The sequence below is a fragment of the Antedon bifida genome, chromosome 10, assembly GCF_963402885.1.
Source record: "Antedon bifida chromosome 10, ecAntBifi1.1, whole genome shotgun sequence".
In the NCBI taxonomy this organism is placed as follows: domain Eukaryota; kingdom Metazoa; phylum Echinodermata; class Crinoidea; order Comatulida; family Antedonidae; genus Antedon; species Antedon bifida.
This window is the reverse complement of record NC_136235.1, coordinates 2,713,668-2,728,882: the sequence shown is the minus strand read 5'-3', so window position 1 is coordinate 2,728,882 and position 15,215 is coordinate 2,713,668. Positions and strand designations below refer to the sequence as shown.

The following is a 15,215-nucleotide window of genomic DNA, read 5'->3' as shown; positions in this document are numbered from 1 at the left end:
ATTAGGTAGAAAGTCTACCAAACATGTTATTGCATATAGATTTTGTTCAGCTACCAAATAAATATCTTAAAATTATGATTTTTTCGACGTGTTGTGATTCTGGAATTATTATTATTACAAACAAGTTGAGCGTTTAAACAATTCAACTTATATCAAAAATGGAGAAAACGTAATTTTCAACTATACCTTTACAAGAAGGAGTTAAACCGGACCAACTTCCGTCTTCCAAACATATTCTGGTCATGTTACCAATCAATTTACGTCTCCCTCTGAGGAGAGTTGAACTTTATAATGTTTAAAATAAGAAAAGCAATCTCCCTTATGATATTACTTGATTAGCTTAAAAAATATGCTCAATTTTCTTGACGAACAAAACGATAGGTGATTGATCAAGTACAATGTAGGTCTTGTTTTGAATGAATGTTGAATTGCCTTGTCATAGCATATAAAGGCCACAGTTTACTCATTGTAATAAGTTTAATGTACATTTTGTTTTTTGTAATCAGTAAACGTTTTACCAGGAACGTGAACAGATAATTTGATTTCTTTTTTAAAAGAAAATAAAAATATAAACTTTCCAGAGGGCGCAGTCAACATGTGTGACATCATTTTGACTTCTTTTTTCTTTCAATGGAAAAGCGAGGGAATGAATAGAGTATAATATTAGTACTATTGAAGACAATTAAATCGTAACAACACGTGTGTTTCTGTATTTAGAATTAATGAATTTCCTTTAACTAACCTTTATTGTTTAACTCTTAAACCATGGGAGCATATCTTTCTGAACCAAATCTAGAGAAAACTTCGGAAGAATGCAAGTGTGAAAGGTTCTCTTTCGGTGTTGGTTCTATGCAAGGTTGGAGGTTAGCGCAAGAGGTGAGTTCGGGCCGGCTGGTTTACTGGTACTAGCAAGGCCTAGGCTGAGCCTAGGCCTACTGACTAAAATGTCTTAGCAATGACGGCTAGGCCTAGAGGATCTGGATATGGAAATGGTGTATTCAATCATTAAAATACATCATTATTGCAGGCAGCATATCTAATATCTAGCTAGGCCTATAATATAGGCCTAATTATTATTAGGCCTAAATAAGAAAAGAGAGATTAAATTAATACAATAATTTTTATTTAGGCTAGAGGGCCCTATAAATCATAATCATTTAAAAATAAATAAAATAGAAATTTGTTTATACTTTAATATTTCATTGTTGTTAGTGTTGTCAATGCATTGTTACAAAAATGTAATATGAGTGCAAAATAATTTTTTTTTTCAGGATGCACATAACTGTATAGAAAAACTGGAAGAAAATACATCATTATTTGGTGTTTATGATGGCCACGGAGGTGAATTTTCTTTTTTTACATAAATGATGCAATTGTTTTGTAAATTATAGTGATTTTATGAGTGAAAAACAGTTGAAAATTACACATAGATTATCATCACTGTATGGTTTAGTAAATAGTATATTGTTGAAATGTAAATATTCTATTTATAATAAGTATGTTAAGATAAGAGATAAATAAATTATATGAGCTTAATAATTGTTAGTGGCAAACTTTTACGTCCAATCCTGGATGCATCATCAGACACAGACAAGTCTTTCAACATTTTAATTTATTTTCCAGTACACCGCTCAAACAAAAAGTAGTTGATAAAATTAAAATAGTGAATAAGAGATAGATTATCCACTTTGAATGAAAATTGTGAAAGGTACAAACATTGACCACAGACAAAATTTATGTTTTCTAACATTAATACAGTGTGACCGGAAATCATGAGGATGTGAAAGCTTAATTTGGTCTACATCATCCATGCATTGTATTTGTAGCCCAAGTACCAGTTTGTAAGATAAATGACTTAAAGATGTATTGTCCCTTGAAACACAAAAAATGAAGGTCAAAATATTCTAAATTTAAATTGACCACATCAAAGTAATATTAAAGTTATTCACTTTAAGTCGAAAATTCGAGCCAAAAACAACAAGTTTACGTAATTAACAGGTAAATTAATTTGATTACATTTCGTCTGGAAAATCGTCGCAAGCGAACATAAACAAAGATTTTAAACCATGAATATGCATGATGCTAATTAGGATTGTTTACAACTCGTCACGGTTGAGAAGGTGTTTTCACACAGATCGCGAGGAAGTTTTATGATTATGCATACAGAGTAGCCAAACAAGCGCGTTGCATTATGAGATATGTTTTGATCGAAAAAGTTATTTTAACAAAAAAGTCTGTATTTCAGTTTAAAATGATTTTTTTTTTCAACTAATTTTTGGTGAAAATTAATAACTATTATGATACTTCAAAATGGCCCACTTTTTTTCGAAATATTTTTTTTTTATTTTTGTGGAATTAGTCAAAGGGACAATACATCTTTAAATGATAAATTAATTTTCCTCTCTGTTTTAAAATCATAATGCATGTTTCTCTTTGTTAGGAGCGGAGGTGGCACAGTATTGCTCACAGCACCTGCCAGAATTCATTAAGAAAAACAAGTCATTTAAGGAGGGTGATGTCGAAATTGGCCTAACCTCCTCATTTTTAGAGTTTGATAAACATCTAACAGAAAAAAGTGTAGTGACAGAATTAAAAAAGATGGCAGGCATGGATGAACCTGAAGAAGAAGGTAATGGATAATTAATATTATTGTATGTCTTTCTCATTATGATATACAGATCTGTGTATAAAACATTGGTCATATAGTTTTTAGTCCTATGTCACATGTCACATCCTATGCATGTGTCCTTCAGCAAGACACTTTAGTTACGTTTGTCTCTCTCCACCCAGGGGCGTAACCTGGTAGGTTTAAGCACAATTGTGCTGATTACTAGCTGCATAATTATGGAAGCTGTCCATACGTGTTTGATCCAATGACCTGGGTAATAATGCGAAGATAAAAGATTGACATTACTGTATACTTGCTGTAGGCAGGCACTTTCGGGAACTAAGACTAAAATGTCCGTTTGTTTGGAGGTTCATACACCTGTAGTTCAATCAAATCATGTAAACCGTTTTGATGGATGGTACAGTTTGAACATACTGTACTTGTACCTGTGAAGATTAACTGAAAAATCAGAGATCAATTAAAAAATTCTTTTTTTAAGTATAAATAAAGAAAAAAAATGCTTTAAAAAAGTTTCCAAATTTGGCTTGTAAGTTACAATACCTGTATGCTGTAATATATACTGTAGCTTCTGTTAAGCTGTAAAATTTGCTAAGTAATTATTCTTATAGTAATTTTTAATAATATACATGTACATCTTTTTAATTAGTTTTCTCTTTATTATAAAGATGATGAGGAAACAGACCTTTTAAATGAAGAAGCAAATATGCCTATAGCTGATCTCTTAGCACGATTCGGCCAGGCACCCAGCAGTATTAGATCAATAAGGAAAAAAGTAGATAAAAAAGACTTGTTATCACCAATGATTCGAAAAACACAACCTCGGTTTCCAAGTAATGGTTCCACTGAACCAGACATTGAGGAGGAGGAAAATGAGGAGAACGTAGAGGAAACGGTAACAAATGGAAGTGAGGATAAAATTAGTACAAAATTAGAACTAGACGATTCATCTAAACAGAATGGACAAGTAAATGGGGAAGTGATAGAAAATGGTGACATTAAAGAAAAGGATGGTGGAGATACCCAAGTAAGGAATGACAGTGAAGGAAAGGAAGAGGAGGAATGTGCAACAAGTACCTCAAATAGTAATAACACTAAAAACAAAGGTAAATTTAACAGATTTATTTTATGCTGTTCTTTATATACAGTAACCGACTAATTCCATGCTTAAGTAATCCCACGACTTAGGCTAAATTCACCCACAAGACTTTGATGCAAACTGAGTTTAGTTCCCTCCCCAAATTGTTGCTTTCCAAAGTCCTCTGGGGTTATATGTACTTGGTCATATACAGTAAATTATTTATTAATAATAATTATTATTAGTTAACCTTCCAAAAAGAACAGAGTGCCATACATTCATCAAATACATAAAATGTTAAATCTTGAAATTGCAAAACTTAAAACTTCCAATAAAAAAAATTAAGTTTAAAATTTGGATCATGTTGTTAATCTCTGTCTATTATCAAACTTTATGTGACAACAAAAATGTGATGTGCCCATATATGGACATGATTGTCATATCACTACCATATTTATTTTGTCCCTTGAAGTTTGATAATGTAGACAGAGCTTTATTTGTTAAATCATTCATGGTGATTGGTTTGATACTTACTGTCTTACAGTACTCTGGAACAAGTACTGTATTTCAAAGTACCAATTAATCTCTAAACGTTTGCATATGTATTTTACCATGTGGAAGAGAAAGAACATTTATGGCTACGTTTATTATTTTGTAATTCTTCTTTGTTTTTATCAACTTTGTGCTTCGAACCTGATATACAGGGGGATTACTGTACCACATATCTGATAGGACAGTGATTAGTTTACTATTGGTAATCCTTGGCCACATGTGCCTAAAGACATTTTAAAAAAAGTATTTAACTAAAATATATAAATTTTGATCACAATACAAAATGTTGTTGTAGAAAGAACAATTGTACTAGAAGATGACGATGATGATGATTCAGAAGATGAGGAAGACTATGATGCTGAAAAAGATGAGGAAGATGATGAGGAGGAGGAAGAGGATGAAGAAGAAGTTGAAGAGGATGCAGACACTGAAGATGCTAGTGATGATACGGAGGACTACGGGTTTCCAGGAAGAGAGGAGGTAGGTTGAGTCCAGACCACATATTTTGTTGAGAGTGTAGTACCACCGCTGTGAACTATATAAACAAATATCTGGGTGGTATTTAAAAAAATAAACATTTTTGAAGAGCATTTAAAATGTAAATTTGAGAGCTTGATGTCTCTGTACATCATGCTTCATTGACTTCTCCACCTGATGCATCGTGGGATGGGTGTGTTTCAGTTTTACCGGATATATTTTCATTTTTTAGATCTCACTTTATTTTGATTATTAAATTAGTCTTTTTACTTTTCAATGCTTATGATTGAGATTTAACCCATTTTAAAATACCCCTTGAGATGAAAATGCCTTTTTTGGAGAATTTGAGAGGGCCATCTTTGGTACCATGCCTTTTTTGTTTGTTTTTGTCATTCAATTCAAAATAACATTTATTTTCTTCCTTTTAAGTTCGAGACAGAGGTTTCTGTGCTTTATCTTCCAGTATTGTATCAAAATTTGTCAAATCAGACACTGTTGTATAATAATTGAAATATATGCTAATTTTAAATTTTCTGTAGCCTGGTAGTGACAGTGGATGTACAGCAGTAGTAGCCATTCTAAAGGGTCAAGAACTAATAGTTGCAAACGCTGGTGATTCACGATGTGTATTGTCCCGAGGCGGAAATGCTCTTGACCTTTCCGTTGACCACAAACCGGAAGACGAGGAAGAACTAGAAAGGATTGTCTTTGCGGGTGGGAAAGTGACCGAAGATGGCCGTGTTAATGGTGGCCTTAATTTATCAAGGGCATTAGGTAAGAGTTCAAATCTGAGAATGTTTGCAAAGATGATGTCAACGACCTATTTACAGAGATTCGTAGGCAAGAGAAGGAACACTATGTAGTTTTGATTTTATGATCATTAGGAAAATTACATCACATTGCTTTGCATTAGCACAGTACTGTATTAACTCCATACCTTTACTCGAGACCTTATTGGAATGATTACCTTTAATGTGATTATACATTTTTATTTATTGTTCTGTTTTTCTCTTTTTCAATATTTTGTTCAATTGTGTACTGTTATATTGGTAAAGTTTGTAATGCTAATTTGTTTTACATTTTTTTATATTAACATATTTTTGCAATGCCATTCATTTTTCACTACTTTCTGTATATTTTATATAGCTAAACACAATCAATAATATGTTTTTAATCCTTTTTTTTTCGTATCAGGAGATCATTGCTATAAACAAAACAAATCATTAGCATTAGAAAAGCAGATGATATCACCATTACCTGACATAAGGAAAGTGACATTAACACCGGAAGAAGATGACTTTTTTATTTTAGCATGTGATGGTATCTGGTAAGTTTTTGGAAATTGTTTGAAATGAGAATTGTACTCTGGGGAATTTCAGTTTGTGGGATGGGATAATTTGAAAATATTTATCTGAGAGGGCGATAACCAGAAGCCAAGAGGGACTTATGTTGTGTATAGGCTTTAGGACAATTATCCTAGCTTTAATAATTTGTTACAAAAACAAACAAAACAATCAACTTGAGGGAGATATTTAAATGAATAAAGAGAGAAGGTAACTTCTACTTAATATTCCATGACATCATACAGTAGTATGTTTGATTGTGTGCAATTTATATACTGTACTATTTGTTAGTTTGTTCTGAGTATTTGGTACATACATATTGTACTTGTATTATGCCATTATAAATAACTTGACCATTTACTGTTGAGCAATTTGTGGATGAAGTGCAGTGTTGGTCAGACTTTAGTGACCACCATCACAAAGCTAGTGTTGAAATACCTTTTGTGTTTGTATTGTAGGAATGTACTTACAAGTCAAGAGGTGGTAGATTTCGTAAGAGAACGACTTAATCAAGAACATCCAGAGGGCGGCACTTGGAGCTTGACTGCAATTATCGAAGAGGTAAATGAACAATTTATTTGGTATTTATATTATTAGAATTCTCACACGTCTCAGGCACAATAAAAATATAAAAATATAAAGGCACATAAGCAGAATTAAATCATCAATAAAAATATACTAAAGGAGTGACCAACAGACCTCTAGAGCTGTCAGACAACCCTATTACAAATTTATAAATTTATTTTTTATTTAATTATATTAAAAATATGTATAACAAAAGTGTTTGAACATCGGCAACAAGTTACCCAGGAACAAAAATTTACCAAGGAACAAAAAAGGTTGATATACAGTTAGATTTTTCTCCCAAATTGGTCTCGAAATACTTAAAATGTATGAGTATACCATGTATGGCAACAACCATGGGATAGTTACATGAATTTGTAAGTTCCATTAGTTAGAAATAATCTCAATTGTTTTACAGTTGTTTGATGCTTGCTTGGCACCTGACACATCAGGAGATGGAACCGGGTGTGACAACATGACCTGCATCATCGTACAGCTTCATCAAAATACTGTGACCGCCGCAAAGAAGAAACGCAAAGTGTCTGAAGGCGATGACAGTGATAGTAAACGGCCGTGCAAGGAATGAAAACTCTGGGAAACAATGCCTTTTATTAGATTTTTCTGATCAACTTTAGTGTTCAGGATTTTTATAATATTGTACTAGTACGGGTAATAAGCCCACACTCATTAGTTTCATGAAGGATGATTGTATAGCCATATCTTGGTCCTAGGGAATAAGCCTACTTGTAAATTTCAACAGTGGTTGGTATGGTACTTAAGCATGCTTCCCACTAGCGACGCAACATAAGAAAATGCCCTTCCAATAATTGTGTTTGCCCCCGTCTGCGTGAAATCAACCTGCTTGTTGCGCGTCAACTTTTGAGTACGCGCTGTACTATATTTTCCAGTATTCTTTTGCCTTGCTTCGTTGCATAAAATCAAACTGATTTGATTTCTCATATTGATGTTGGCAGCACTGTTGCGTCATTGGTTTCCACTTGTGATTACGCAATACAGCACCTCGCGTCGACACGTTGTGTCTAGTGGGAACCACGCTTTACAGACAACTTCCACTTCGTTGTCCCAAGGAATGTGTAAAATATGTTTTCACCTCACTTCCCAGATAACCACAACATGTGTCCTATCTGTACATTTTCATCATTTTTATTGAGTGGTCATATATTTGGAGGCAGGTTCAGATTGTAATAATATACATACGTAGGCCTTTCTAGTGTTATCAAGATAAGTAGTACTGTATTGATCAAAGATATGCCCCTTTGGCAAACCCTTGAAAATAATTTGTTTAAAACATGAAATATGGTATAATACTTTTAAAATAGCCATACATTGTTAAATCATGTTTTGCTTGAAATACTTATAATTACTATTTTGAACTGACCAATTATTTTTTTTATGAAGTTGAGATTTAATCTTTTATGTTATGAATTATGGAAGTTATTATCTTTTTAAAACCTTGTACACAGTAATAATACATAAGCTAAGTTTGAATACTACCACATTCTTTTTGTCATTCTGAATTTTTTGGAGTTAATTTCCAAGTTTGTGAATTAAGTCCGAATCTTAAAGGTTTTTGTTATTGTTTTACAACATTTTTTAGAAAACAAATGAATGTATACAAAAACCTATGCAATCATATCTTCAACCTTTATTATTTATTTTTCTTTTTTTTTGGTATTTAAATTACTTATTCAAAATTGGTATTTATCAAAAACTTAGTGACAATCACATTTCTATTTATTATGAGAAAAAAGTTTTGCTTGCTATTCTTATATTAAATCGTTTACGTTGTATAAATTTGTTTATCAATCATTATTATGATACAGTACCTACAATGAACCAAACCTAACAGTATGTTCCAATTAAAATGTAAGCAAATATCATTCAACTGAATTAGTAACATTTAAGTGGTGTGTAATAGGTTTGTAATGAATAGAAAGAAAAGATTACAGCTCAATAATATAAAAACATGCATCAACGTGATTACATTTTTAATAGAGCTGAAAACATTACTGATACAACTCTTCATTTTAATGTAATAACAATCATCCTAGATGAATGAATTATTATGTTAGTACTGTAATTGAGATATGAAGCATTTTTTTAGATAAGATCTTTGGAATTGTGGATTTTAGTAACAAGATTAATTCACTTAAAACTGTTCTTAAGTTAAACCAAATATCATTTGAACTTATTATAATAAGTTACTGTACTCAGTGTTATTTGTAATGTGTGTATAGTACTAAATCACATGACAGAAATAACCGAAAACGGACAGAAGGTACAAAATAAGTATTGATGGCTTCTTTATCTTAATTTTGTTTTCTGTTCTCACAAAACTGTGTACTTTTCTTATCCTAGATAACCTAAATTGTCTAATATTAATTTGATGCAAAATGGTATAGTGGAGTAGCTGGGTGGATCCCTGATTTCTAATTGTAAGGGTCAAAGTTCAAATCCTCAGATGTCCAAATTTATTCTTGTAACAAAACAAGTACTTCCTGTATTCCTCTGCAACTATATTTGTAGACAATCCTGTACTGTATTAGTGTTGTAAGCAGACAACTCTCTAGTATGTTAGTGATTCCGTCTTGATCCTAACATGAAGTAAAACTCTATCTACACTATCAAACTTTATGTGATGTGCCCATATGTGGACATGATGATGTAATATCACTACCATATTTGGGCACATCACACTTTTGTTTTCAAACTAGTCGATAGTGTAGGCAGAGCTTATACTGTTTATTTGTACAATATGATTGCCATTTTGAAGGCTATTTCTTTGTTGAATTTGATGATCTGATCAATATACAGTATAAAAATGAATTTCATATGGAAATAAAAGTGAAACTTTCTGTTAATGATTTTCTTGGATTTTTATTTCGCTATAGTATGCATCAATTGGAGGAGATTTAGTTGGTCATTTTGAGACTAGTGTATACTGTGTATTGAAAACCTGTTGTATAATTTGTGAAATTTAATTAATGAAAACAATTTAAATTAAAAGAAAAAGATCTTCATTTCATCTGTGTTGAATAATATTCATTTTTATTATCAATATACACTTCACAATAATATGTACTGCAAATTTTAGACTAGTGAAAGACACTTTGTCTAACAATTGGAACGTCTTGAAAATTTAAACACACTTAGGACCAGACTTGGACTGAAAATCGTAAACAATATTGTCTTTCCTGTGTATCGCATAGCCAATGGTGGCCTTTCACTTAAGCTCTGTCTACACTATCAAACTTTATGTGACAAAAAAATGTGATGTGCCCATATATAGACATGTCATATCACTACCATACTTGGGTATATCACTATCATATTTGGGCACATCACACTGTTTTTGTCAAACTTGTTTGATAGTGTAGACAGAGCTTTAAATTTCCATCCATAAATGTTATTTAAGGTAGATACTTCATGGAGCACAAATTTCTCCCAACTAAAAAAAAGTCTGGCTCGGAAACCATGTCCACTCTATCAATAGCGATCCCACCACCCCCAAAAAGAGTTTCCACACCCCTGGTGCAGATTTCTGTGGTATTTACATCTATACTGTACATAAAGTAATGCTACATGAATGAACTTTAACCCCACTAAATATCCAAATTCAGTAACTTTGATTCTAAATACTCTAAAGTTTTTGTGTGTACAGCAGTTCTAAACAACTTACATGACAGAACTGTTGATCAACTTACCCCATATCAAATTATCTGAAACCTGAACTTCAAACTGAATCCAAATTGTATTAAATTCACCCTTTAATAAGAAAGACATTTCATTTCCTCCAAGGATGTCATGATATAGGACAGTTAAAAAAAATTGTTTTTAATAGAATGACAATTTTTTTTGGAAACACCCCACAAAATATAGAGGTTATCAGAACAATTAACATCAATCAATGACAATTATTTCTCTGCTTGATTTGATGCTTTGTTTGTTTCAGAATCTTCTTTTTCTTCCTCAGCCATCTCCACCTCTCCATCGTCTCCATCCCATGATGCATCCTCATCTTCGGGTTCTTTCTTTCCTGCATCTAACTGTGCCTTCCTTAACTTTCTCCTATTACCAGAATCATAGTATTTCAGGTGTCGGCCAATGTTATCAATTCCTGTCAGGCACTTCCTCCAAACTTTATCCTCATTTTCAGCAGGAAAATCGTAATTCTCCAGTGTCTGTTGTTTAATTATTTCCAGGGTGCTTTGATCGAGTTTTTGGTTACGCCGCCCTCCTTGGGTGCGACCAGAACACGTCGCCTGCATAAGATCTTCAGTTTTAAATAAGATCCTTGCCAGTTTGCGAGCAAATGCAGTCGGCGTGGTTGACTGTCTGAGAGCCATTTCTACCTGGCTTGGAGATAGTGGATATTCTTCCTCGGTTTCATCTCTCCATTCAATTTCAGATTCTATTTGTACTGTGGATTCCAAACCGTTAGTCCTAGTGGCCTTAGCTTCGCTTTGTTTCCTTTTAGACTTTGATGTTGGTTCTGCAGCACCCATGGCTGTAGGACGTTTGAATCCTCGTCTCATGGCTTCCTTGTTCCGTAGTTGTTCATCAAAATCATTAGCCATTGTTTGTGTTACGCCACTAACCGCATTTAACAGTGTTGATATAGGTTCAGCTTTCTCTGGCTGAAAAATAAATACACAAAATAGCTTATAGCTCACTCATCATATATTGTTTTAATTTAAAAAAAAAAATCTCTAGCAATTGAGAATATAAAAAACTAATTTACTGATAACTGTACAAAGATAAACTTATCTAGCACTTTACAGACTAGTACAAAAGTTACAATAATAACACAAATGAAAAGCACTTCATTAAAAAAAAACCAACGATGGTTTTTTTTTATCTAGGTAGAAATAAATGCGTGAAATTCCTACTAAAGAGAGAAAAAAAACCCATGGTTTACATTAAATTCTAAAAATAATTGAATACAATTTATCAGGCAATGTTAGACAAATAGTGTAGGTTACCTCCATAGATCCCCAACAAAACACTTGTCCTTTCTCAGTAAGGGCAATACAGTGGTGCTGGCCAGCTGCTACCTGAACTACCTTCTCTGGAAGCTCCACTTCACCTGTCAAACCCTCTCTGCCCTTAGGTTCACGACGGCCTAGCGCTCCTAAACGCCTAGCTCCAAATGTAAATACCTGAAATGGAACAAAGTAAAATCTTTAACATTCGTTTTTTCAAACATTCATTTAAATAAATTGTTTTATTACCTTTTGGCTATGGTTTATCAAATAAATTTAAAAAAAAAAGGAAATCAAAATAATAATTAACATAGCAATTAACACAGTGTATACTGTACAGTTTACATGGATGTATAAGATATACCACAATGCACATCACTTCAATCATACCTTCACAAACACAAGAACACAACTGTAAGTGCCAACTCCTTATGCATCTAATACTGTAGTAATTAAATCTCAAATATAGCTCTGTCTACACTATCAAACTATATGTGAAAAACAAATGTGATGTGCCTATATATGGACATGATGATGTCATATCACTACGATATTTGGGCACTCACACTTTTTTCGTCAAACTAGTTTGATAGTGTAGACAGAGCTTTATACAAACCTTTCCTTCGCTTGAAAGGCATATTGCATGGTTACTGCCAGAGCTTATCTGAACAATGTCCACACCTTCCTGGAACATTGGTCGTGGGGTACCCAAGCCCAACTTCTTGGACCTCCTTGGAGCTAAAAAGAAAATAATTATCGGTACAGTATGAGTAATAATATTTTCATAACGGTAAAACGTACAGATTCTACATACATTACAAGATGTATTAACAATAGATAGATAAATTCTAGTTTGCAAATGCGCAAATTACCTTCATCATCTTGATTTTCATGGGAGCCTGACATTTATTTTTATTGAATTATCCTGTAACAAACAAAACAATTCATGTAATAAATTAAAATATTATTTTTTTTTATACTGTAGTACAAATTGTCAATAACATGCACCTGTACACCTTTAAAAAAAATAAATCAATCAATATGGCGAATATAAACTAAAATCATCTTTAAACTTAGCAATTATTAGCAATAATTATAGTGTTATAATTGGACTAAGATTACGGGGTCGGATGTGAAAGAAGTATAGTGGTCAAATATAATACTGTCATCGTCCTCGAAATCAGATGCATTTAGAGAAGATTCGTTTATGTTCAGTTTATTTAGGATTTATAGGTTAATGATTTCATCATTACTTATACAGTACTGTATATACTTATTTGTATTGGCTATTTAGGGGGTTTTAGGTTGATTATCTATTCTAGGGATTGTTTATGTTACACATGGCTTGCGCCTTTTACAATGTCAAAGAAGTGTCAAAACGTTTAGTTAGAATGATATTGGAGGGTCAGGAGGGTGGGTACTTAGTACAGTAGTATTATGTAATAATATTAATTAATTTAATTTAGTTAGTTAAGTTAGACTGCTTTACAGTAACGTTTCACCTTAAAAAAAGGAAAAAATCATACTTTAAACTAAAGATTAATTTTTCCCTTTCTTCTAGTTTCTTATTTATTTTTTTTAAGCAGTTCATTCATAGTTAAAAGACAAACATATTAATAGGAATAAAATAACATTACAAAAATCAAGTACAGTACAATATTAATCAACATTTAAAAATGGAAAAGTTCGCGCCACCAAAACAACAACAGAAAACAAGAGGAGATCTTGATGCTGAAACGCGTGAAGCCATTGCTGTGGATGATCAGGGTACATTGTGTGTGCTTGCTTATTTGCAGCGGCACTGACCATTTGAAGTCACCATTCACAGAATGTATACCCTTAATACATTTTCTTTTCAAACTAAACAACAAAAGAATATATATTGCATACTATGAAATAATTTTACTAGTTAACTAAAGCAAATAAGCAACAAAATAAACGCATTTTACCACACGATTGAAAATCTTCTTTTCTCGGTGACGCGTTGATAAAAAATTACAACGCGGTCGGTGACGCCGTATGAAATTAGCCTCGTTACAAAAAATGTTTAATTTACATTTATTACTACTATAAAAACTAAGTGTTGTTATTGTATCTATACTATAATAATACTTTCAAAATATTAATAATTATTTTAAATATATTTGATAATTTAAACAATTAACATAATTAACAATATAGAAATATTGTAAACGTGCCAAATATTCATACATTTTTTATTCGATCTCCAGAGGGCGGTAGACATTTTTTTTATTGTTGTCGAAAGCGTTTTTAAGCCTAGGGAATGCTAACCTAAGCCTATAAATTATTCTTGTTTGAAGTACTAGGAAATTGCGGATACAGAAGAATATTATAATGGGAGATCGGTACAATATTCACAGTCAATTAGAACATTTACAATCGAAGTATATTGGAACAGGGCACGCAGATACATCGAAATGGGAATGGCTTACGAACCAGCATCGCGATAGCGTTTGCAGTTACATGGGCCACTACGACATGCTGAACTTCTTTGCTGTGGCTGAGAACGAAAGTCGGGCTAGGGTAAAATTTAATCAAATGGAAAGGATGCTTCAACCGTGTGGCCCACCACCAGAACGCCCAGATGATTCATAACATTGTTTCATGTTCTATTTTTTTATTTCCTGTTGGTCACAGTTATGTTACCATTTTTAAACAAAAAAATATTGATAAATTAAACGCTGCAACACACAGACTAAAAAGTAAAGTAAAAAGGAAGCGAACTAACCAGGCATATTTATGCCTATATTTTCTGCAACGACTCTGATACATCAATATACATGAATGACAATTATCATAGACTATGATGACAACAGACTTTATGTACAGTCCTGTTTACATACAAATGAAGGATATAGATCATCGCACAGAATGAAATACAACTAAAGAAATGACAAGAAAACAACATGCACTGCTTAGTATTATTCACTAATTATATGTGTTATGGTGATGCTTTTATCGTGACTTTAAATTGTGTTTGTTTTGAAGGCAAAAGATTGTACAAGGATAATGTCATAAATTAACAAAGAACTACTGTAAATGGATCTCCCTCAAATGATCAGCATAGCCGATTCTCAGTACTGTATCTACAAAAATATGGCATTATTCGTCCTGTCACAGTATCTAAACAAATTCCATGATACAGTGTTACATGTATCACATGTAATGCCTGTATCACTGGAGTAATATATACATGTAACACTGTATCTAGACTACCTTAACTTTAAAAATAAATTATTCCACAATCAATGTATAGTCTATGATAAAATGTTTTTGGTGGGCAAATAAATTACCATTGAGTATAAAAAATATGTTTGACTTGTGTTATTTCTTTACAACTGTAGCTTGGTGATTACCATGTCTCTTTTTACCATGCTTCAAATCCTGGCTTAACTAAAACTTTACAATTAATCAAAGTGATAGAAAAATTGTTAATTTAAAGACCAAATTACCTACCTTTGTTTTCATTCTGTTTTAAATATATCACCATAGAACACAATGATCACATGATTGAAAATTATACTACATATTAAAAACTTTATTTGATTTAA

General features: G+C 32.4%; 3 protein-coding genes across 4 annotated transcripts; 2 read left to right on the top strand and 1 right to left on the bottom strand.

Moving 5' to 3' along the window:
* Window positions 1–644: 644 nt before the first annotated feature.
* On the top strand, window positions 645–9,522 carry LOC144854814 (protein phosphatase 1G-like). Its single transcript, XM_078712803.1, has 9 exons — window positions 645–876; window positions 1,272–1,341; window positions 2,441–2,629; window positions 3,295–3,732; window positions 4,552–4,736; window positions 5,273–5,507; window positions 5,928–6,060; window positions 6,535–6,637; window positions 7,059–9,522. The coding sequence occupies exons 1-9, from the start codon at window positions 766–768 to the stop codon at window positions 7,224–7,226; spliced, it is 1,632 nt and encodes a 543-aa protein (XP_078568929.1). The 5' UTR covers window positions 645–765; the 3' UTR covers window positions 7,227–9,522.
* A 170-nt stretch (window positions 9,523–9,692) lies between these two features.
* LOC144854821 (uncharacterized) lies at window positions 9,693–13,656 on the bottom strand. Of its 2 annotated transcripts, none has more exons than XM_078712810.1 (5): window positions 13,593–13,656; window positions 12,516–12,568; window positions 12,260–12,381; window positions 11,644–11,820; window positions 9,693–11,298 (listed from the first exon to the last, which is right to left on the bottom strand). In XM_078712810.1, exons 2-5 carry the CDS (start codon window positions 12,547–12,549, stop codon window positions 10,576–10,578), a joined length of 1,056 nt encoding a protein of 351 aa, XP_078568936.1. In that variant the 5' UTR covers window positions 12,550–12,568; window positions 13,593–13,656; the 3' UTR covers window positions 9,693–10,575. The 2 variants fall into 2 exon arrangements, with proteins under 2 accessions (XP_078568936.1, XP_078568937.1); XM_078712811.1 differs by lacking the exon at window positions 13,593–13,656 and adding an exon at window positions 13,281–13,323.
* A 243-nt stretch (window positions 13,657–13,899) lies between these two features.
* LOC144853945 (splicing factor 3B subunit 5) lies at window positions 13,900–14,975 on the top strand. Its single transcript, XM_078711814.1, has one exon. It carries the CDS (start codon window positions 13,999–14,001, stop codon window positions 14,257–14,259), a length of 261 nt encoding a protein of 86 aa, XP_078567940.1. The 5' UTR covers window positions 13,900–13,998; the 3' UTR covers window positions 14,260–14,975.
* Window positions 14,976–15,215: the final 240 nt, after the last annotated feature.

Coding starts and splice junctions, on each gene's coding strand:
- LOC144854814 (XM_078712803.1), top strand. CDS start 766: ATGGGAGCATATCTTTCTGAACCAAATCTAGAGAAAACTTCGGAAGAA. Junction 877..1,271: donor GTTGGAGGTTAGCGCAAGAG/GTGAGTTCGGGC, acceptor TTTTTTTTTCAG/GATGCACATAACTGTATAGA. Junction 5,508..5,927: donor TAATTTATCAAGGGCATTAG/GTAAGAGTTCAA, acceptor TTTTCGTATCAG/GAGATCATTGCTATAAACAA.
- LOC144854821 (XM_078712810.1), bottom strand. CDS start 12,549: ATGTCAGGCTCCCATGAAAATCAAGATGATGAAG. Junction 12,382..12,515: donor TGAAAATCAAGATGATGAAG/GTAATTTGCGCA, acceptor TTTTCTTTTTAG/CTCCAAGGAGGTCCAAGAAG. Junction 11,299..11,643: donor TTTGTTGGGGATCTATGGAG/GTAACCTACACT, acceptor TTTATTTTTCAG/CCAGAGAAAGCTGAACCTAT.
- LOC144853945 (XM_078711814.1), top strand. CDS start 13,999: ATGGGAGATCGGTACAATATTCACAGTCAATTAGAACATTTACAATCG.